At 45.2% G+C, this 21,136-nt stretch overlaps 2 protein-coding genes across 4 annotated transcripts; both read left to right on the forward strand.

Moving 5' to 3' along the window:
• The first annotated feature begins 50 nt into the window (after window positions 1–50).
• On the forward strand, window positions 51–7,696 carry SLC25A27 (solute carrier family 25 member 27). The gene is made up of 9 exons (XM_042032824.1): window positions 51–153; window positions 1,648–1,839; window positions 2,641–2,725; window positions 3,359–3,481; window positions 4,189–4,301; window positions 4,941–5,025; window positions 5,624–5,716; window positions 6,048–6,150; window positions 6,559–7,696. Exons 1-9 carry the CDS (start codon window positions 51–53, stop codon window positions 6,628–6,630), a joined length of 969 nt encoding a protein of 322 aa, XP_041888758.1. The 3' UTR covers window positions 6,631–7,696.
• A 2,333-nt stretch (window positions 7,697–10,029) lies between these two features.
• TDRD6 (tudor domain containing 6) lies at window positions 10,030–20,985 on the forward strand. Of its 3 annotated transcripts, XM_042032825.1 has the most exons (5): window positions 10,030–16,684; window positions 17,122–17,240; window positions 18,313–18,402; window positions 18,833–18,890; window positions 20,308–20,985. In XM_042032825.1, exons 1-5 carry the CDS (start codon window positions 10,078–10,080, stop codon window positions 20,367–20,369), a joined length of 6,936 nt encoding a protein of 2,311 aa, XP_041888759.1. In that variant the 5' UTR covers window positions 10,030–10,077; the 3' UTR covers window positions 20,370–20,985. The 3 variants fall into 3 exon arrangements, with proteins under 3 accessions (XP_041888759.1, XP_041888760.1, XP_041888761.1); XM_042032826.1 differs by lacking the exon at window positions 18,833–18,890; XM_042032827.1 differs by lacking the exons at window positions 18,313–18,402; window positions 18,833–18,890.
• The last annotated feature ends 151 nt before the right edge of the window (window positions 20,986–21,136 follow it).

Genomic DNA, 21,136 nt, shown 5'->3' on the forward strand with positions numbered 1-21,136 from the left:
ACAGACCCGGGCAGGGTGTCTGGTTAGCCTCGGTTCATGTGAGATGCTAGATGTCACCTGCAGAAGAAGAGAGGAGCTTGCCTCTTCCAGAGAGATGGCCCCGAGCCAGCAAATTCGCTCTGTCAGCCTGTGCAGCGGCTGTGGCAGAACTAGGTACAACTCACCGTGGTTTTCCGAGAGGGAAGGGGGTCAGATTTACTCACGGGGGGCAGGGGGAACATCAGTCCCCAGATGCCTCATTCCTCAGTGTTCCACTGCAGCAAATCTGCATTTCACTGTGCTAGTCGTGGCTTTTCCGTAATCTTAAGCCTTGCAAGTGTTTATGCCACCTGACCGTGGCTGGAGGGAGGGTTTTTCAGGATGAAATCTTTGCCTCTGAGACCGAAGGGCTGCAGTCATTAACTCAATGCAGTTGTGACTAATTTAAGCTTTGCACTGGCTGGGTTTCCAGAAAAAGACTAAAGAGGCAGGCAGATCTGTTGCCTAAGTTACTAGCAAGGCCTGATTCTTTCAGGAATTTCCTTTTCATAGTTAATGAAGGTTAATCAAAGAAAAATCCACTCTTACGTTTCTGACCACAGTGGAGATTGCTTAAAAATTGAGTTGGAAAACTGCTCAGTGAAACATGGAATAGAAGCCCACTGGCACCTATATAACACTACTTTGTGACCAAGTAACTTATTTTGAATATTTTTCAGCATGTTCTTTATAATTTCTACAAGCTTTTACAGGCAAATCAGTTACATTGCTCTAATGATTTGTAACTTCTCGATCTTTGCTAATCTTTAAACATGAATACCAAACTTAATGCACAAATAGACTATAAACCTGCTAAGGCTTGGACCAGTGATTATTTTCCCCTGGCACCTGAGTCCTGCTCTGGAAGGACCCTAGTGTGTCACAGAGGTGTCAAAGACAAGCCCTGCTCCTGGGCACAGGCTGGGAAGGTCCATTGCCAGGCACTCCTGGCCTGGAACTGAAATAAGGGGCACAGTGTGTATCCATACTGTTTCAGGAGCAGCCCTGGGAAGCTGAGATCAACTTAGATCTCCTTCACTGTCCACCAGTTATTTCAGTGAGAGAAATAACAGGCTAGACATTATTTGAGTGCCTCGTAAGAAAAGCAGCATGCTTTAGGGTGGTTTGTCGGACAGATATGCAGGTAAGTTTGTAGGTGAGCCTCAATGTGTGTCTGCATTATGATCACCTCTGTGGGGTTGGTCCTGACCATAACATATGCCACCACTGTGCTGGGAAGAATTGGAGAGACCACATGATCAATTGTGAGATGTGACTGGTCTGTATTCAGGGGGAGTAACTGGAACAGGATTTTTAATCCTGAGTCCCTCAGAAGGTACACATATTGCATAAGAAATCTGCAAAACTAAATATGGGAGAAAGACTGCTGTTTGACAGGAATGTAATTTAGCTACTTGTGCCCAGAGCCACTTTTAACAGATCTGGATGAGAATTCTCCTCTTCTCCAGCGATCTCCTGCACCCTGTTGGGTCCAGGCTCTGCTCCCCGCTGGTGCCTGCACAGCCCCTTAGCCCCTGGCAGGGCGTTTTGGGGCAGGTGTTCCCGGCATGGGAGGTCTCCCCGCAGCCGTACTCGTATTCACGTGTGTTCCCGGCCCTTTCCCCTCAGTGACATTTCCCCTGGATCTGACGAAAACCCGGCTGCAGATCCAAGGTGAAGCTGCCGTGCGCCGCGATGGCGCTGTGGCCGGGCAGGCGGTCCCCTACCGCGGAATGCTGCGCACGGCGGCTGGAATCGCGCAGGAGGAGGGGGTGCGGAAGCTCTGGCAAGGAGCCACGCCGGCCGTCTACCGCCACATAGGTGATTATCTGCTCGTGCTGGGACAGGCTTGGGTGCTGCCTTCTGTGGCCAATAGTATTTTGGAGTGAGCTTGCCATATTTTCTTGTACTTCAAATATATCTGTGAGGACTTCTTCAGTCTAGCCCGAAATCCCATTTTGAAACATACGAGATTCCAGATCAATATCGTCTCTTCCTTCCCTTTACCACTCCTTCATGGCCTTATTCTGGCTTCTGGGAAAACAAAATATAAGTTCTCTGTCATCTTTGCAGGAAGGTCTTGTCCAGGAAGCACAGACACTCAAGAGTCCTCAGAACAATAAATGTCTCATATGTGAGGGAAGTGGGGACAGATTAGGAAAAAAGAGGGGCAAAAAGATGAGGTTGCAAGCACAAGGGAAGAATTCAAGTGCTAGAAGAAATGCATTAGAGGTTTGGCCACAAGTAACAGCTTTCTGTGCTTTACTTGGAAATACAGTGACAGCAACAAACCTCGAAAGCACTTGTGGAGGTTTTGTGTTTGGCATCAGCCCAGAAGGAAGCAATGCAGTCCCATCTCCTTAGGGTGCAGGCAAAGCTGTGCTGCCTCCTGGCAAACCTGTGGCTCAGCCAGAGAGATTTTCTGGTGCTGCAGTGCTCTGGCTCTCCCACTGACACCAGGCAACCCCCTCACTTTCCCCATTCTGATCACAAACGTGGGAGCAGTGACCAGCTGACCCAGGCAAGCTCTGGAGTGTCATAAACCAACGTCTTGATCTCTCTCTCACAGTGTGACCTCAAATGGCAGACCCAAGAACTGTCTCCTGCTTTTGTTTTCCACAGTATACACTGGTGTTCGGATGGTTACTTACGAACATCTCCGTGATTCTGTGCTTGGCAGGGCGGAGGGTGAAAGCTTTCCTCTCTGGTAATGTTGCATATTCATGCATATTTTTATTGCTTGCTTGGGGTTTGTCCTTAGGAGGACAAACTTATAGGAGTCCTACAGCCAAATCTTAGGTCCAAAATATATCTGGTTTTAGAATGGGATTGATAAACTCTCAGACAAAATACTTGTGATGAATTGTGCTACAGGGAAGGAGGACTACAGATAATACGGAAACTTCTGATTGTACGACAATATATAGACTCATAAAGTCAACACAGCTCATCTAGTAGCAGTGGGAGATAAAGGAAGTTTTATATATCAGCAAGCAGCTTGGAATTTCAGGTGGGCATTCAGTTATAATGCATGGACTATCATCCCTTACTTGTGTATTTTGCCATCCTGCCTTTAAACATTAAGCGAGGAGCATAATAGAACCTTGATATTTTTTCCCCAGGTAAGTTTTAACCCTTTCTTAAAATTAACAGAAATATTACTGGCTACTTTAACACCCTGCAGCCATCACAATTATTACCTTCACTTCGGCTGTTAAGATATGGAATAACCATTTACACTTGTTCCACCTGGGTTGTGCTGCTGAACTCTTCAGCTTGAGCACTGTGACTTGTGAAGATTTTCAGTGTATTCTGGAGCACAATTTTTCTCCTTTGGTAGGAAAGCTGTGGTTGGAGGCATGTCTGCGGGTGCCATTGGACAGTTTTTCGCCAGCCCAACTGATCTGGTGAAGGTGCAGATGCAGATGGAGGGAAAAAGGAAGTTGGAAGGAAAACCATTACGGTTGGTTCCTCTCAGAGCTGGTGGTTTATTTCCTATTACTGATCACTCTTTGGCCCAGAGTGTGGTTCTCTGTTTTCTGCCACCCCTTCTCCCCAGCTGCTCCGTGCCCTTTTACAGGGAGAGCACCCAATGGCTCTGGGCAGTGAAGGGGTGGGGGATTCAAGACCTCCTCCTTATTCCATTTATACTCATCTTCTTTATTCTGATTTATTAGTCCCAGGGACCACAAATCCATGCTCCATGCTGCAGCACATCCGTGCTAGCACTGTACTGTGGGGAGGGAAGGATGCTTTCTGAAGATGGGAAGATGGAAGAAAGGATGAGGGAGATGGCTCATGCAGGATGCACAGGCACAGGGAAGGCTGGCACACAGCGGGGCTTGAGACCCCCCTGCAAATACCAGGACATGCTGCTCTTTGCATCCCAAACTGCTGCCATCATTTGGTGTCGCATACATTTAGTATTGCAACCCAGTGTGGGATCTAAGAGTTGTCTGCTGTTAGGGACCAGATCTCTGCTTTGCAAGGCAACCAGTATCTCTGGTAAAATACTGTGTTGTGAAAGTCAAAGATGGATCCAAAAACAAGGGGGCCAGATCCTTGCAGGTATAAATTCCTAATCTTACATGAGGACCCAGTGCAGCAAAGTGCTGGAATGTGCAAAGATTTCACTGGGCTGTCTACCCACAAGTTGCACCTTGATTTCAGGTTTCGGGGCGTGCACCATGCATTTCTGAAGATCCTGTCTGAAGGAGGAGTAAGGGGACTTTGGGCTGGATGGGTACCAAATGTCCAAAGAGCTGCGTTGGTGAACATGGGAGGTAAATGGAATAATTTGGTCTGCAGCACTTAAGGCCCCACCAAAAGCTTTAAGAAAGAGGAGTTCAGCTGCTCCCTTGATTACCCACACTGGGGCCCTGTTTGGAGCATCCTGCAGGTGACCTTTGCCTTGCACACCTGTGCTTTGGTCCTGTGGAAATCAAATGGCTTAAAAGTAACAGTTTTTACCGGAGCTTAAGGAAAAGTGAGCCGGGAGCTGAATGGGTCCTCATGGCCAGCAAAGCAGGGACCTCACCAGCCACAACCCAGTGCCCAAGTGAGGTGAGCAGGGCAGAGCCAGCAAAGGCAGCCAGGCTTCACCAAGATCCAAATCCTCAGGGAAGTGTGTGGTGATGAGGCAGGTCTGAGGCCAAGCCAGGAAGCTGAGCCAGCAGTGAGGGTCACCCAGATACAGCTCAGCATCATCTGTTAGGTAAATCAGAGCAGATGGGAGCAGAAAGGAGACTGTACTCACATGTCTAAAGACAGGACTCAGGTCCCACAGCCCTCATCCGAAACTGGGGGCAGAGTTCCAGCCGTGCAAAAGGCAGGAGCTGCAATGGGAATGAGCATCCTGGGTCATGAACAGCACAGACATCATTCACTCCTGACAGTGTCTTTTCTCATTATCCTCTTCACAGATCTGACCACCTATGACTCAGTGAAACACTTTTTGCTTCTGAACACGACACTTGTGGACAATAGTGTGACTCACAGTGTTAGCAGGTGCCGTATTCCCCAATTACCCCTTTTCCACTGTAGAGCATTTCCAGCATTGCTGTCTTTATCTGCCTCTCTGTGCCAGCAGAAGACGCCATTCTTTGATTTTGATACTGCTGATGAAATGCAACTTTAGAATTACTTTTCTTTCCTGAGAGAACATCACTTTATAGAAGACACAAGAGAAAGAATACAACCATTGCTACAAAACTGCCCGCACTAGAAGTGCCTTGCTGGTGCACTTAAACACCTTTGCTCTCATCTGTGGGAGCACAGTGATACAACCGCTGCAGAACAACCTCTTTTACTCCCTTAAATGATGAAGAAATGTACTTTATATAAACAATATTATGAATTGCCTACTGTGGGTCCTTCATCCATGACTCAAAACTGCACACAGACATGAGGGCAGCTGGCACTGGGAGGACATGTGAGCAAGAGCAGTACTAGCAAGTCTCCTAAACCAAGTTTATGTTATGAGTTATTACTCATGATCTTATGACAACGTTTTTAATATATCTTTATTATAAGAACTGGAATTACAATGCTAAAATTGTCATGATATATCTTGGTTTCTTCCTTAAGTATCTCTTGCTGTTGGCAGTGCCTGCTCCGGGCTGGTAGCGGCTGTTCTGGGAACTCCTGCCGACGTGGTCAAAACCCGGATAATGAACCAGCCGAGAGATAAGCAGGGAAAGTATGGACACTTCAGAGACCGACTTTTCAGCAGCAAATTGAAACCCTGATTCTCACTGATTTCACTGGAGTGAAGTGCTAAGTTGATAATTTGCTCTTCATCTTTCTGGTGGTGGTTTCACTGATTTAGCAGATGTCTGGGGGATATTGTTGTGATGGCCACCTAATCATAACCAGTAGATTTCAATTCTGGGTTAGACTCCAGGGAGCTTACAAAAGAGCATTTGCTTGTAGAAAAATATCAACTACAAATTATCTTTATGAGGGGGATGGAATTTTAAAAAATTGTTTATTTGTAATCCTAACTGTTTGTTCTCCTTGCACATTGCTAGAGGTCTGCTCTATAAATCTTCCATGGACTGCTTGATTCAAACTGTCCAGGGTGAAGGTTTTATGTCGCTGTACAAAGGCTTTATACCAACCTGGATGCGAATGGTATGTGCTTTTTAACTCTTTACAAGAACAATTAGCATTAAAATGTGAGGAGTATGGATTCAGCCCTAACCCTATGTAATATCACGATTTTTGTATGAAAGACATAATCATAGAATCGTAGAATGGTTTGGGTTGGAAGGGACCTTAAAGATCATCTTATTCCAAACCTTCTGCCATGGGCAGGGACACCTTCTACTTGCTTAGAGCCCCATCCAACCTGGCACTGAACACTTGCAGGAATGGGGAGTTCAAGCCTCTCTGAGCAGAGGCTTGGGAACCTCTCTGGGAACCAGAGCAGTAGGAGACTGAACTTAGTATGATTTTTATGAGGAGACAGTCTAATCTAATGGGCTTATTTATTGGGTTGCTTCTGTTTTAACCCTCTAACTTCAGTGTTTGTTTTCTCAGGCTCCTTGGTCACTGGTATTCTGGCTTACATATGAACAAATCAGAAGGATGTGTGGAGTTAGTTCTTTTTAAAACCTTCAATATTCACAAAAGAGAGAAGACTCAAAAAGCTGAATTCTCATTCCACAAGGTAGTAGGATCACTGTTTGATTGTCAGACTGCTACATGAAATTTTTATTATCCACAGAATAAAATTGTCACAATAATACTTCAACTAGCAGCCAGCATCAGCTTCCTGAACCAGCAAACAGGAATAAAAAAAAAGTCTACCAAGCAAATAGAACATAATACTGTCTGCTTGTTTGATAATTGAGATGGTTCCAGTTGTTAAAGACAAGAGCAGGTTGATCAATGCACTGAACATGTTCTGTGGCTAAGCATCTATAAAATTATTTGGGAATTTTTGTTATTAATTGCATTTGCACATAGATAAAGAACTACCTCATTAGTTTGATGTCTCAGCAAACTAAGCCTGTAGTGCTAGGTATTGAAAAAGATAAAAGCAGTTTATCTGATTCCAAATTTGCTTTGTACAAAAGGTGGAAGGGTTTGTGTTCCTCTTACTTTCCCAGAGACTGCCCGACCTCTCCACTCAACTATTTGAGTAAGATCATGATTGAAATGCTGTCCTTTTCCTAGGAAATCAAAAGCCTAGTTTGTTCTGCCCTGCTTGAAGGACTCAGGAGACTCCATAGGACCAAGCTGAACTACTTGTCCCATGACAAGGTGCTGATGTGGCAGACTGGGTCATCAAGGTACCACTTTTCCATGGAAACACACACTCTGCCCACTTTCAATCTCAGTGGAATATAACGTTGTCTTCAACGATGCAAAATGTTTGAACAGGAGTGATTTATTTATTTTTAAACCTAAAGACTTCTAGACTTCATAGAGAAGGAGGCTAGTGCTGTTTGTCATTAGGTTCATCTTTGGCAATCAAGAGGCAAAAAAGCAGTATTAAAAGCAGCCATGAGTAGATAAAACAAAGCTGTCTTTGATTTAGTAATATCTAGTAATGGAATTATGTAGAAGACTTGGCTTTCTGAATAAATACCCAGGATTTCTTCTAGTCTTTGCAACCAGTTGTCTCCAGTGTGCCAATCTCTCATTAAACACAGTTTGGGTGTCTTCTTGGCTAGCACTTGTACTTTCTGATTGTATTGTAGTTCAGTTGTGGCTGTGTGTATTTGGGGGTGCACTTCCAGCTTGGAAAACATTCATCTCACCATTATAAGGGAGTAACAGAATCACAGAATGAGGCAAGTTGGAAGGCACCACAGTGGGTCACCTGGTCTCACCTACCTGCTCAGGCAGGGTCATCCCAGAGCACGGGGCACAGGATTGCACCCAGACAGTTCTGAAATACCTCCAAGTGAGGGAGACTCCACAGGCTCTCTGGACAGTCTGTTCCAATGCTTGGTCACTGCACGGGAAAGTTCTTCCTCATGTGCAGGTGGAACCTCCTGTGCATCACTCCAAAGGTTTTGTTCAGAAATCCTGATATTTTTCTAGCTGACATCCTGAGAAACTAATCCAAGTCCTTTCCATCTTGCACTCCAACACTAGCAATGATAAACCAGCAAAGCTGCTGCTTCAGTTACATCCCAAGCAGTCCCGCCTGCCATCCCATTACCCTGATAACCCTGGTGATGGATACACAGCTTTACTTGTCTATTGAGATAGAATAAGTATTTTTATCATAGAATCACAGACTGATTTGGGTTGGAAGGGACCTCAAAGATCATTTATTTCCAACTTCCTGCCATGGGCAGGGACATCTTCCACTATCCCAGGTTGCTCCAAGCCTCGTCCAGCCTGGCCTTGGACACTTCCAGGGATGGGGAATCCACAGCTGCTCTGGGCAACCTGTTCCTGTGTCTCACTGCCCCCACAGTAAAGAATTTCTTCCTAATACCAATCTAAACCTGCTCTCTTTCAGTTTGAAGCCATTCCCCCTTGTCCTGTCACTCCAGGCCCTTGTAAATAGTGTCCCTCCATCTTTCTTGTCAGCTCTCTTCAGGTACTGAAAGGCCACAATTAGGTCACCCTGAAGCTTCTCTTCTCCAGGCTGAACAATCCCACTTCTCTCAGCCTTTCCATATAGGACAGTTGCTCAATCTCTCTGATCATCATAACCAGGATATTAATTATAAGCAGTGTATATGTAAACCACTTTTAGCCAGCATTTATCAAAATTGCTATTTTTATGGGCACACAGCTTGGGAAAATCACTGGAACCCTAAGTTTTGATAAAATAACCTTGATACACTTCAATGAACAAAGCCTGGAATAAGAGAGGTCTGTTTTTGAAACGGGATACAAGAAGTGCACAATTTATGGACCACAAGGACATTTTGCAGAAAACAGCAGATAAAAATAGAGACTAACAAAGACTCAGTATTTGTGCTGTGAAGTCCTTACCTGGGAAGAAGATAATAAAAGGACTGAAAAATATAGACTAGTTTGCATGAGAAGTGAGAAATCGATAACCAGTAGAGGACAGAATACTAATTAATGAAAGAGAATTCTGTAACTTAGAACCAGTGAATATTAATTTGTTTGCTAAAAATACATATAAATAAATGTCAAAGTTCTGTATCTGCATCTGTGTAGAGGCTGGAATTTTGTCAGCCACACACATATACACACACACACACCTCCTGGCCAAGAATAAAGTAATGTCTTACTTGCTAACAGTAAAAAGACACTGTTAGATGGTCTTATTTATCCCAACTATTTCAGAGGATTTTGTAACGACAGCATCACTCAACTTGGTGTCACTTGAAAACTTGCCAAGGGTACACTCCAACCTTTCGCCTATGCAATTCATGAAGATACTAAATAACACTGGTCCCAATACAGACCCTTGAGGGAGAGCTCAAAATAAAGCCTTGTAAAAATCTTGTAGTGAAAAACTTCTTTAACTCTTAACAAATCTCTCTCTTCGGGTGTGAACTAGTAACGATTGCTGGCGGGTGCCCGGGGCGAGCTCCCCGCCCTCACACCGCGGCTGCCGCCCTCACGCGGCGCCCCGCCCTGCCGCCGCCGCTGGCCAATAGCCGCCAAGCTCCTCACGCGTGTCCCGCCCCCGGCGCCGCTCTGGCCAATAGGAGCTAAGCGGGCTCGGCGCGGTCTCCCCCTCACCCCGCCCCCGCCGCCACTCAGCCGGCGTGGAGTGCTCCACCGTAGGCGAGGGCAGCTCCGCCGGGCTCTGCCCTGAGCCCCGCGGCGTCCCGGCCATAATTTCGTAACCCTCTTCCTCATGGCGCCTACGCGCAGTCTCGGTGTTGCAGGAGCGGCCCCATGTATCAGCCCGCTTCACCCCTCCTTTTCTCCCTTCCCTTCGCGCCGCTCTCCACCCCCCCGAGAGGTCAAAATGGACTCGGCCGCTGGGGCAGCCGCTAACGGCCCCCTCTGGGTCACGTGGGCGGCGCGTGTCCTATATGAGGCCGAGGGTCGGAGGGAGGGGCGTTCATTCGCCTCGTGCGGGAGCGGAGAGCGAGGTGCGGTGGCTTCGCGATGAGCGCCGGGCCGGGGTCCCTCGGCCGCGGCGATACCGTCACCTTGCGGGTCAGCGCCGTGGGGCTCTACCCCGAGGTGCCTATCCTGCGGCTATGGGGGCTGCTGGGCGAACGCAAGGCTGACTATGCCCTCCTCCACCGCGAAATCCAGGCGGCGGCCGGGCCGCGCCTGGCGGCCCGCCCAGAGCCCAGTGGGTCGGGGGCCAGCGGGACCAGGCTGTGCCCAGGAGAGCTGGCACTGGTGGAGGTGTTGGGCATCTGGTACCGCTGCTGTGTGGTGAGTTGCAGTGCCCAGGGGTACCGTGTCTTCCTGCTGGACGAGGGGTACGTGGTGGCCACATCCGCATACTACTTGGCACGGGGCTGCTCAGAGCTGTTCCAGCTGCGCCCAGAGGTGCTGGGCTGTGTCGTGGCTGATGTCATGCCCTCCCAGGGTCACGAGGGGACAGCCTGTGGGGATTCACCAGTGTCCAGGTGGACCGTGGAGGCGATGGAGTTCCTCAGCTTCCTGCATGGCAAGGAGGTGTCCGGTGTGGTGCAGGAGGTGATAACGCCACAGCTTATCGTACTCGAGCTGCCCCAGCTCGTGGTCCAGATGCGGCAGCTGGGCCTGGCCAAGCGTGTCTCTCCCAGCTGGTTCTGCCAGGTACTCAGGCGCTGCCTGCCTTTTGGCCAGTTAAAGAAGCAGCTCTGTCAGCAGCCTCCAGCGTGTTCCCTTGGAACTTTTGCAGATCCGCAGCTTGTCCATGTGTTGCTCTCGTACTGGCCTCTGTCACCTGCTTTGGATTACTACTACCCTCAGCTTCAGTTGGGTGTGACGGAGCCTGTCCTAGTGACCCATGTCTCTGACCCACACCACATCTACTGCCAGTTGCAGTGCCTGTCTGAGGAGATCTGTTGCCTTGCTGATACCATGTGCCATGCTTATGACCAGTGGGAGCAGGATTTATTGCCCAAAGTGGGCTCGCCCTGTGCTGCCCGTGGGATGGATGGCCAGTGGTACCGTGCCATTCTGCTGGAGCTCATTGGTGAGGGGCAGGACCAGCATGCAGCTCTTGTGATCTTTGTGGACTATGGCAGGAAGGAGACTGTAACCAGAGCTAACCTGCGCCATTTGCCTGCTGAGTGTTTTCGCATGCCTGTGGTCACTTACATCTGTGCTCTTCAGGGTGTTTCGGATGGGGGGCGTGGCTGGTCCCCGTTACAGGTCGATTTGCTGAAAGCATTGGTGCTCGGCAGAGGAGTGAGTGCTCACATTGAAGCCTTTAACTCCTTTGAGCATCTCTATTATGTGACACTCTATGGGGAAAATGGCATTGATTTGAACGGTCTTTTTGGGTCTCAGGCTTGCTGCCTGGTCAGTACTCATGTGAGCCAAACTGAGGCTCATGAGCAGCTGGAAGTAGAGGAATCCTTAGTTGAAGAATTGGGATTGCCACCAGAAGCACCTCCTGTTTTAACACACAGAGGTTTGGCTGGTGCTGCTGTAGCTGGTGTGCATCTGAAGACCTGGACATTCTACAGTGCACGGGTCTCTCACCTCCAAGACCCATCTGAGTTTTGGCTGCAGCTCCATGAGCATTATCAGCTCTTCAGGCAGCTAAGGCAGTGCATGTGGAATTTTTATTCCCATTCCACAAAGCTGGATGGTGCTGAGTGGGACCCACAGCCTGGATCCCTTTGTTGTGCCAGTTGGAATGAGGGTGTCTTCTATCGAGCGGTGGTCACCAGGGTACTGGACACTGGGGTGGAAATACACCTGGTGGACAGAGGCAGTACAGAAACTGTGGGTCTGTGTGCTGTGAAGGAGCTGCTCCCTCGGTTCAGGGAACTGCCTGCTTTAGCTCTGAAGTGTTGTTTGGCAGGTGTCTCCCCTCTGAGAGGGAGTTGGAGTGAAGCCTCTGTGTCTGCATTCAGGGAGATGGTACTGAACAAAGAACTAAAGGTTTGGTTTTTGAGTGTGCAGGGTGACAAATACATGGTTGAAATTTTTGACCAGTCCCAGTTAGGAGAGAGAAGAGTAAGTAAACTCATGGGCCAGAGGGGTTATGCTAAATACCAGAGGTATGAAATGCCCAAGACTTCCCAGAAATCAGATAAGTCTGTGACACAGGCCTCTTCTCTAGTATGTGCTGCAGAGGAAAGCCAAAAAAATGCAGAGAAGAGGCGCAGAGAAGAATGTGATCTAAAGAGCAGTGATAGAGTGGTTGATTCTCATGTGGGTGTGATGGTCAGAGAGAGCCCTATTGCAGCCATTCACAGTTCTAGGAGTACTGAACTTTGCTCTCAAGACTATGAGGGTAGGGAAAATCTGCACGCTTCTTTGGGTCAGAACTATGCGGAAATTAAGCCAGGCTCCTCTTGTGGAGGCCACTTAGAAGTGGGAAGTACAGTTAATGTTATTTTGTCATATGTTGAAAATCCTAGTTGTTTTTGGTGTCAGTTAAGTAGAAATTTCCATGACCTTGAGGTACTAATGGATGAAATTCAGGAGCATTGCAAGAATTCATCCCAGCCACATGTTTGGCCAAATCTTGTGTGTTTAGCCCAGTACTCGGAGGATAAAAAATGGTACAGGGCTTTAATAGTTAGTGAAGGAGTGTGTGCAGAAAAAGTAGAAGTCATATATGTTGACTATGGCAACAGAGAGCAGGTGTGTCTAACGAAGCTCCGTGCAATTAGTGAACACTTCCTTAGGTTAGAGGCTCAGGCATTCAGGTGCAGCCTTTACAACTTAATCCAACCTAATGGTCAGAATCCTTTTGCCTGGGATGAAGAAGCCATTCAGACTTTTCGGCAGTTTGTTGTTGATTCATCATCTGACCTTGATCTGAAGTGTACAATATTTGCCTTGGCTTCAATAAATAGGGACCTGTTTAACATTGTAGATTTAATCACGCCTTTTCAGAGTGCTTGCCAGTTTCTCACTGAGAAGGGTGTAGCCAGACCTTTATTTCCTCAAAAGCGCTTGGAATCTTTGGTCCAGCTTCACTCCTTCTATTATTCTAGTCACGGTATCAAAATTGGGAGTGAGGAAGACGTTTATATTACGCATGTTGAGAATCCATGGATGTTCTACTGCCAACTTGAAAGGTGTGCAGATACCTTGGCACAGCTGGCTGATAACATCAGTCGCCTGAGTGAGAGAGTGACCAGCATAGGAACCTTGGGAAAGTCTGGGACCTTGTGTCTGGCAAGGTACTCTGACAGTCAGTGGTATAGGGGAGTAATTATGGAAAGACAACCTAAGGCTAAAGTCTTCTTTGTGGATTTTGGGAACACAGAGGCAATAGAGACAGATGATCTGCTTATTTTACCCAGTGATGCTTCTGATATCTTGCTTGTGCCAATGCAGGCCATAAAGTGTTCTGTGTCTGATGTATCATCTGTTTCCAAAGAAGCTGCAACATGGTTTAAGGAAGCCGTCCTAGAAAGGAGATTAAAAGCAATAGTGGTAGCAAAGGACTCTGATAATACACTGCTGGTAGAGTTGTTTGATGGAAATACTCAAATTAATACAAAACTGAAGGACCTAAGCCTAAACAGTATAGGACTGTGTAGTCATGTACACAATGAGACTTTGTGCTCTAGAAATACAGATGTGAATGAGAGGGATGAGCCTGCAGAGTCCCCTTTAAATGCAGGTAGGCCTCTTGAAAGAAAACGTCGACCCGAAGCCCAGCAAGAACAAGGGAGCAGAAGACACTTAAAAGAAGAAGTTTTAGACCTTTTCCAGCACTCTGTGAAGGGAGATGTGGCAGCTGGATTACTAGGACCTGGTGAAATGCTTAGCAGTAAGGATGCTATTTTGTTGGATAAAGCAGGGGAGGAGTCTCTGCTCTTTTCCCAGATGGATACACTGTCAGATACTAAATCTGATGCTGAAGGCAGGTGTATAATGCTTAAAAATTCATCTGATCTACCACCACAGAAGATAGTGCCAGCTCTTAAAACTTTAGTGTATGTGTCTTACATCAATGACCTGCACGATTTTTATGTTCAACTAGGGAGTGACGAGGTTCAGCTTAACAACATTTTGGAAAGTTTAAACAATGGGAAATCAGTGAAGGAGCCTTGTGGACAACTTTTCCAAGCAGGAGATTTAATCAGTGCTGTGTATTCAGAAGACAGCCTGTGGTATCGAGCTGTAGTAAAAGAGAAGACTTCTGACAATTCGATAAGGGTACATTATATTGATTATGGTGATACTTCAGTGATTAGTGTTGATCAAGCATGCAGGCTCCCTAAGGACTTGTCATCTATTCCAGCAATGAGTATTCACTGCTTTCTAGGTGGACTTAAATGCAAAAAAAGTGCAGACTGGACAGAGAAAGCACTGTTTTACTTCACCAAGAGAACAAGTGAAATCCTGCTGTCATGTGAATTTGTAAAGAAGGTTGATGATAAATGGGAAGTTATTCTCAGTGACCATCAAGGTATAATAACAGTGGATTTAGCTGATAAAGATCTTCCAAGTAGAGAAAGACTTTTTTTAAGAAAAAAAATGGATAAAAGAGAGAAGAGTGACATGATAACTGTCTGTGAGCCTTTGCCTCCTCAGGTACAAAATGAGATTTCCGATGTAAGTGATTGTAAATCATTTATCTGGAAATTTCCAGAGGCAGGTCAGACTTTAAAAATTTATGTCACAGTGGTAAATAGTCCAGGATTTTTCTGGTGTCACTGTGCTGATAACAAAGATGTGAGCTACATCGAGAAAAAAATAGAGGAAGCTGAAAAGCTTGGGCTAAGCTCTCTGAACGATAGCAAGTCTTGTATTAAAAGTGGTGATACTTGTCTAGCAAAATACAGTCAAGATGGGTGGTTCTACAGAGCTCAGATCAGCAGTGTGAAAGATGACAGTGTAGTTGTTAGACATGTGGATTACGGAAGTGAGGAAGCCATCAGCCTGGAGATGATCCGACAGATGCCATGTGAACTGCTCAGAGTACCTGCACAAGCATTTGCTTGCTGTCTGTCAGGTTTCAGTCCCTCAGAGGGCTCATGGCTTAGTGATGCAAATAAGAAGTTTTATGATATGACTGAAAACCTTGCATTAGGAGCTGAAGTAGTAGAAATTCGGGAAAACAAAGATTCTGAAGTCCCTCTGTGTGTTGTCAAGCTGGAAGCTTCTGGCAATAGTATTAATGAAGAGATGAAGCCTTTTTGGAAGGCTAATAAAGAAACTGGTGACAGTGCTTTCTCAAACCTTTGCAACTCCCTAAAGGAAAATAGCAGTTCAAACAGCAATTTGGGTCTTTGTCTCGACAAAGAAACTACTGCTGTTTGTGGATTAGCTCAGGAAGAGAGTGAAAATGCTTTGTTTTGTTCTGATCCTTTCCTGGGTATAACTTCTGAGTGCGTAGAGACTGCAGAAGCAAATGTGTCAGTGGGAGCTGCCAGTGGGAAGGTTGATGATGGGTACGAGATGGGAAAGTGTGAGAATAGTTTTGATAAAGAGATAGCTCTGTCTGAAGGTGACAGTGATAACAATATGTTACTAGAACCAATGAGAAGCTACAGTCCTCATATTGTGGGGAATGGAATGAAAGCTGTAGAACAAGACTTGCCTGAAATAATGTTTGGAGAGGAGGCTGAGCCGAAAGCAAAACTGACAGGCAGTGCTCCAGCAGCCAGCCTTTTCCTAGGAAAAGAACAAGAACTGCAGAGATTGCCAGTGCTCCGGGCACAGCCATCTGCAAGCAATGGAACAGGGACATTAGAACTGGATCCGTTAGAAATGCACTTACCATGTTATGATCTAAACGAGCTCTTGGAGGAGCTAGAGGGACTTTTGGAAAAGTCCTCCTTTGGTGAAGGAACAAAGGAAGCACTGGAAGCAAAGTCACTTGAAATGCAGGCAGCATCAGGCAGCAAAGCAAGAGAGACGGTGTTGGAACAGGAACTGCTGGAGCTGACAGATGTGAGGGAGGAGACAGGGCAGTTGGGAGCTCTGAACTGTCTTGAAGTTTTACCATTACGTAATGAGAAAGAAAACCTGGTGCCTTCAGTTAGTGACAGAGAGAAGGCAGTAGAGCTGATTGCATCTGATGTTCAGCCTTCTTTGGGAGAGAAGACCAAGAAACTGCAAGCAAATTTGTCTGGAATTCATGAAACAGAAGCTGTACTAGATGATTGGATGGAAGCAGACCCTCCTTCCCTATGGCTGCCAACATCTGGTGGTAGACCTGAGAAAGAACTGTGCCAGAAGATGCATGACAAGCAGTTGATGCTAGGAGCCAAATTTGAGCCCTTTCTGGACCTGGTGCTGCCTGATGTTCAGCCGCCTCAGGAGGACAGGGAGGAGGACTTGCTAGGGCTGGAACATGATGTGCTGCAGAGTTCTGCAAATAGTGGAAGTCAATTTTCATTTCTTTCAAAAGACTCAGCACATCAGAGGCCTGTTTTCACTGTGAAGTCACATGACTGCAAAGTTGAGAAACACAAGGGGTGGCGGAAGAAGAAAGAGGACTGTGTGGAAGAATGGATGGAACAAGACTTGACTGACTCATTTAAAGAGAGTGGAAATACGTGTGTTCAGTCTTTAGGCTGTAGGCCTGGGGAAGATGAAAAGCAAAATGAGAATTTGGCTGACTGCAATGCAGGTAAAGTATCTGATTTTAAAGAGTTAAATTATCAAAATGTTGTGTACATTCAAACATGAGAATAGCTTTCTTGTAGAAAACCTAACTTTTATTCCCTAATAAGTTAATGTATTATTGTTAATGCTTTGATGGGTTAAGGACAGCAGACCAAGTGTAGTATCTAATGGGTAAAGTGACAGTCTAACAGCAATGAGTCTTACTTGGGAAGATTAATGATTTTGAGTGGAAATCCATTTCTGAACATGAAGCGCATTTGCAGGACTGTTTGGGATGACAATTTTTAACTTCAAAATATCAAGTAGTTTGGAGGGGGTGGGGGAGCAGTGTTTTGAGGCATCTCATGGTTTTTTTTTTTGAGGTTTCATTTTTTTTGTGGGGTTATATGAGTTTGGTTTTTTTTTCTTCCTCCTTCATTGATAAGTCATCATTTCTTGTAGCACACCATGACTATCCTTGTAATCTGAAGGGCTTTGCTGTTGGTTCCAAATGTGTGGTGTGGACCTCTCTCAAATGGTGCGACGCTCGCATTTTGGAGGTATCTGAGAAGGGTACCAAGGTAAATGTGCTTTGAATACTCTTTCTGCATTCTTAAGATCTGGTCCTTCCTTGGTCTCTCTCTAAACTGTGAATATTTTAAAGAACTCTGTTATAGAATTTAAGTATTGCAAAGGCTGATTCTGAATTTATAGACTAGAGAGAAACAGCAGTGTCTCAGCTTGAGTTGGATGATGTCAGCACTTGATGTTCCCTTCACATCAGTCTTTTATTGACTGGGATTATTGAGGGATCTGTCTGCAGTCTGAGACACACATATGTTTGTGGTTCTGTCTGGCCTGCAAGTTAATGTTCTGCTGTGGTGCTGTGTTACCATTAAATGCTCATGCAACTTGACATTATTTTACTGGTGTTTTGAGGAGTTAGTGCTAGAGCAGTAGAAACTGGGGAAGAAACTCAAACTATACTACAAGTAATAATGAATCCACAACTATTCCTGCTTCAGTGAAATGTGTATTGCATTAGCTGTTGGTGGGAGTTAACTTCAGCAGTAGAGGATAATCAAGTGAGCTGCCTTGTTCTACTGCTGTTTAAGCTGGGGGATCAATGAGACGTCTTCCTTCAGTCCAGGGGGAGTGTGTGTTGATGTACACACATGCACAGACATTGTACTTACATAAAGTGACTCTAAGTTATAATTTAAGGTTGAAAATCCAAAAGATCATTACATAAAAGCATTCTCTTGGAAGATTGAATGTCTGAGATGGTGGAAGCCAGCTCTTCTGCTGATAGATCCCTTGGGTGTTTAACACTAAGTCAGCTGTATTCAGATGAGTACCAGTGTCAGTGATTATCATGTAATGATATCCCTATTCATCAGCTTCCTTCTGGTTCTGATCTAGTCAATGTTTTGCAGCCTTTTTCTCTCTATGCTTGGGTTAGGAGCCCAGAAGAGCCTTGAGCAACCTCAGTAACTATATTCAGTTTTATTAGAGATTAACTTGTTCCTCTTCACAAGATCCAGACTTCTCAGCACCTCAAAGGCACAGAGTCCTCAATTCTGTTTTCCTACTACTGTGTCTTATTTATTGAGTGCATTGCTGCTGTGCTAGATCCACTTTGGCTCTGTACAGGTCTTGAACCTCTGCAGTGGCAATGAGGAGATTGTGCATCCTGAGAACGTCTGGAACGGAATTCCTGACTGGGCTCACAGATCCTCTGAGGTATGGCAGTGTGATACTGGGCTGGGCAGAACAGTACTGGTTTTTAGAAAGGGTGCTAACTAACTGCTAAATCATGGAAAACATTTATATTATGGAGTGATTAGGAAAGAATAGTAAGGTTTTCACCGGTGTTCTTCATGAAGCACCTACCAGTGGATGAAAAACTTATGTCTGGAACCCAAAACTCAGGTCATCAGCCATGCTGCTGGTGAGGATAACAGCATGAATTTCCAGTTCATTCTTCACATGCAGCCTTTGCATCAAAGTGAAAAGTGGGTAGAAGACTAATGTGAGTTTTAAGGGGGGAAAACAATGGTAAATAGGAGTCCAGTGGTTCTCATGTAAGAAGTTAGTCTAGTATTAAAGGAAACACCTCAGTGGAAGTCCTGGCAATAGTGTCAGCTTCCTAAGAGGATCCCTTTTTGTGTAGGCATTAACCCCTGCAACAGAAAACTTGCAGTCCTTACCAGAGGAGTCCTTACTTCAAGGTAAGTCTACTTTAAGTCCTCCAAATGGGTTGTGTACTCAGTGTTTGAATGCTAATTTTCTAGGAAATGCTTTCTTTTAGAAAATACAGTTGAAACCCTAATTTGAGCTTATGTGGTTGATACTGTGGTTGGGATTTTCTTGATAGCATTAGCTTATGTACTGTCAGTTTAAGGGTGACTACATGCAGTGAAAACTTCTACTGGGTCTGGATTGGAAGCTAATTTAGTATTTATTTATTCATCTAATGGATTGAACCTCTTGGAAAAGCTGCGGTGATTCACCCAAATTAAAGATTTTGGTAGGGTCTTGTGCATTGCCATCAGCGTGCTGTTTGTTCTTGGTCATGTTTCTGAGGCAAGGTGAGCAACTGCTAGGCACTCTATTAAGCGTTTAGTTTAGGATTTGAGTGCCCCAGTCCCATAACCTATAAATCTAAACCTGTAATAACACCATTTTAGTTGTTGTAAGGATAGGTTGGGAATATACATGTACACCTTTATTGTTACTTAAAATTTTGAAGTGTTACTGGTGAACACCTATTCAGTGTACCAAATAAATAATAAAGGTTCTTTCTGATTATATGCTATTTTTATAATTATGGAGTTGTAGAGGAGTTCTGGTTGAAAGGGGCTTTTCCTGGTGGTAAAAACAGGGCCAACTACATCAGGTTGCTAAGGACCTTATATCCAGTTCTGGAATCTGTCCAAGGATGATGACTCCTAAACCTATCTGGGCAGTTTGTTTCTGTGCTTGCCTAATGAAGACTGAACTGAGTTGGAGATACAATTAGCAATGAATCCCTGAAAGCACAAATGCTATTTCAGTATAACTGTACTGGTTTATGGGTAACAAATAACGAAGCCTGCAATAGAGATCAGGTTGTCTGTTGAGCAAGAAAAATGATAGTTAAAAGAATCTGATAAAATGTTAAAATGGTGAATCTACTCCCTCAATTCCATCATTCAAATGCAGAATTTGTCTTGATTTTGTGGATTTTTTTGTGGTTTTTAACACTTTGCTTGGCATTAGTGTATGCACCCTCAGCACAAGCACAGGAAAGGTGAGTCAGGGTCATGCACCCATGTGTCACAGAGCTGGATCTTGCTGCACACACTGCCACTGCCTGGAAAGGCAGTTGGAGTTGGAGGTACACAGGGTGCAAAAACTCTTGCAGTGGCTTATGCCAAGTCCACTGGGGGATAGAGTGACTTGAACTCATAAATTAAGTCTGGGAGCACTGCTGCTTCATCTTCTTGGGTACTTCTGCTGTTTCAGCTGTTTTATCTTTGTATAGTAAGTGTAGTCTTTTAATACAGTCCAATATGTCAGCCCTGTAGAGCTGACTTTTGATGTTAATGCCTTTATACACATTTATAGAAACATGTTGATGGGTCTAATCTGTGTTATTCCTTATAGAAAAGCAAACTGGCTGCAGTAGCAATTTAGCTGAAGATGCTCATGTCCTCCAGCATTGTTGAAACCAAGTGACATGTTGACCACGTGAAACTGAACAAGTGCATGTGTGTGAAATGTTCCCATGAAAATCTGTTTGTGGGAACAAAAAATACAAGTGAAATATTGAGTGGTTTATTTTTTCTACCTAACTGACCAAATGCCTGTCACTGCTGAACTTCCCTGTAAAGGAATGGAGTTGGCAGACTGGTATTGTCAGCTTGATTTTTTTTTTTACAGCTGCTGTTGCTAGACTGTTACTGTTAGCTTGTTTCTTACAGCTGTACTTTCCTAAGTAAGAATTTGCCTCTTGACTGTCATTTTTTACTGACTGGGGGTGCACTGACTTGTATGGAGTTCATGGTGGGTGGTTCTTCAACAAAGGTTTCTTGTGACTTTCTGAATATGCTACTGTGTTGTACAGCACTGCTTTCTGATGTTTGCTTTTGGAAAAGTTGCATTGTTAAGTGGTTTTTTTCTCAAAAAAAAAAAAAAAGTTGAGGGTTTTTTGGGGGGAGGTTAGGGGTGGGGAGAATTTTTTTTTTCCCATAGGGGAACATAGTTGTTTTGGGTTGAAGTCTTGAATTTGGTGCTGTTCTAAAGCAATGGAAGGAGCTGGAATAAAGCTTTGGCTGGCATATACTGGTTTGTTAATGCGTTTTAATGACTTGTGTCTGTTCCTGTGCAGAAGCCCAAATGCTGTGTGAGGGCTGTTCTGCAGTCACTGGTTGTGTTTTGCCCCTAACCAGCTCTCTAGAGCACCGTGAGCTATGGTGAATGCTTTGAAACATTA

The sequence above is a fragment of the Corvus kubaryi genome, unplaced genomic scaffold, assembly GCF_017639235.1.
Source record: "Corvus kubaryi isolate FWS band 111438036 unplaced genomic scaffold, C.kubaryi_AGA036_p1.0 37354, whole genome shotgun sequence".
Taxonomy (NCBI): Eukaryota; Metazoa; Chordata; class Aves; order Passeriformes; family Corvidae; genus Corvus; species Corvus kubaryi.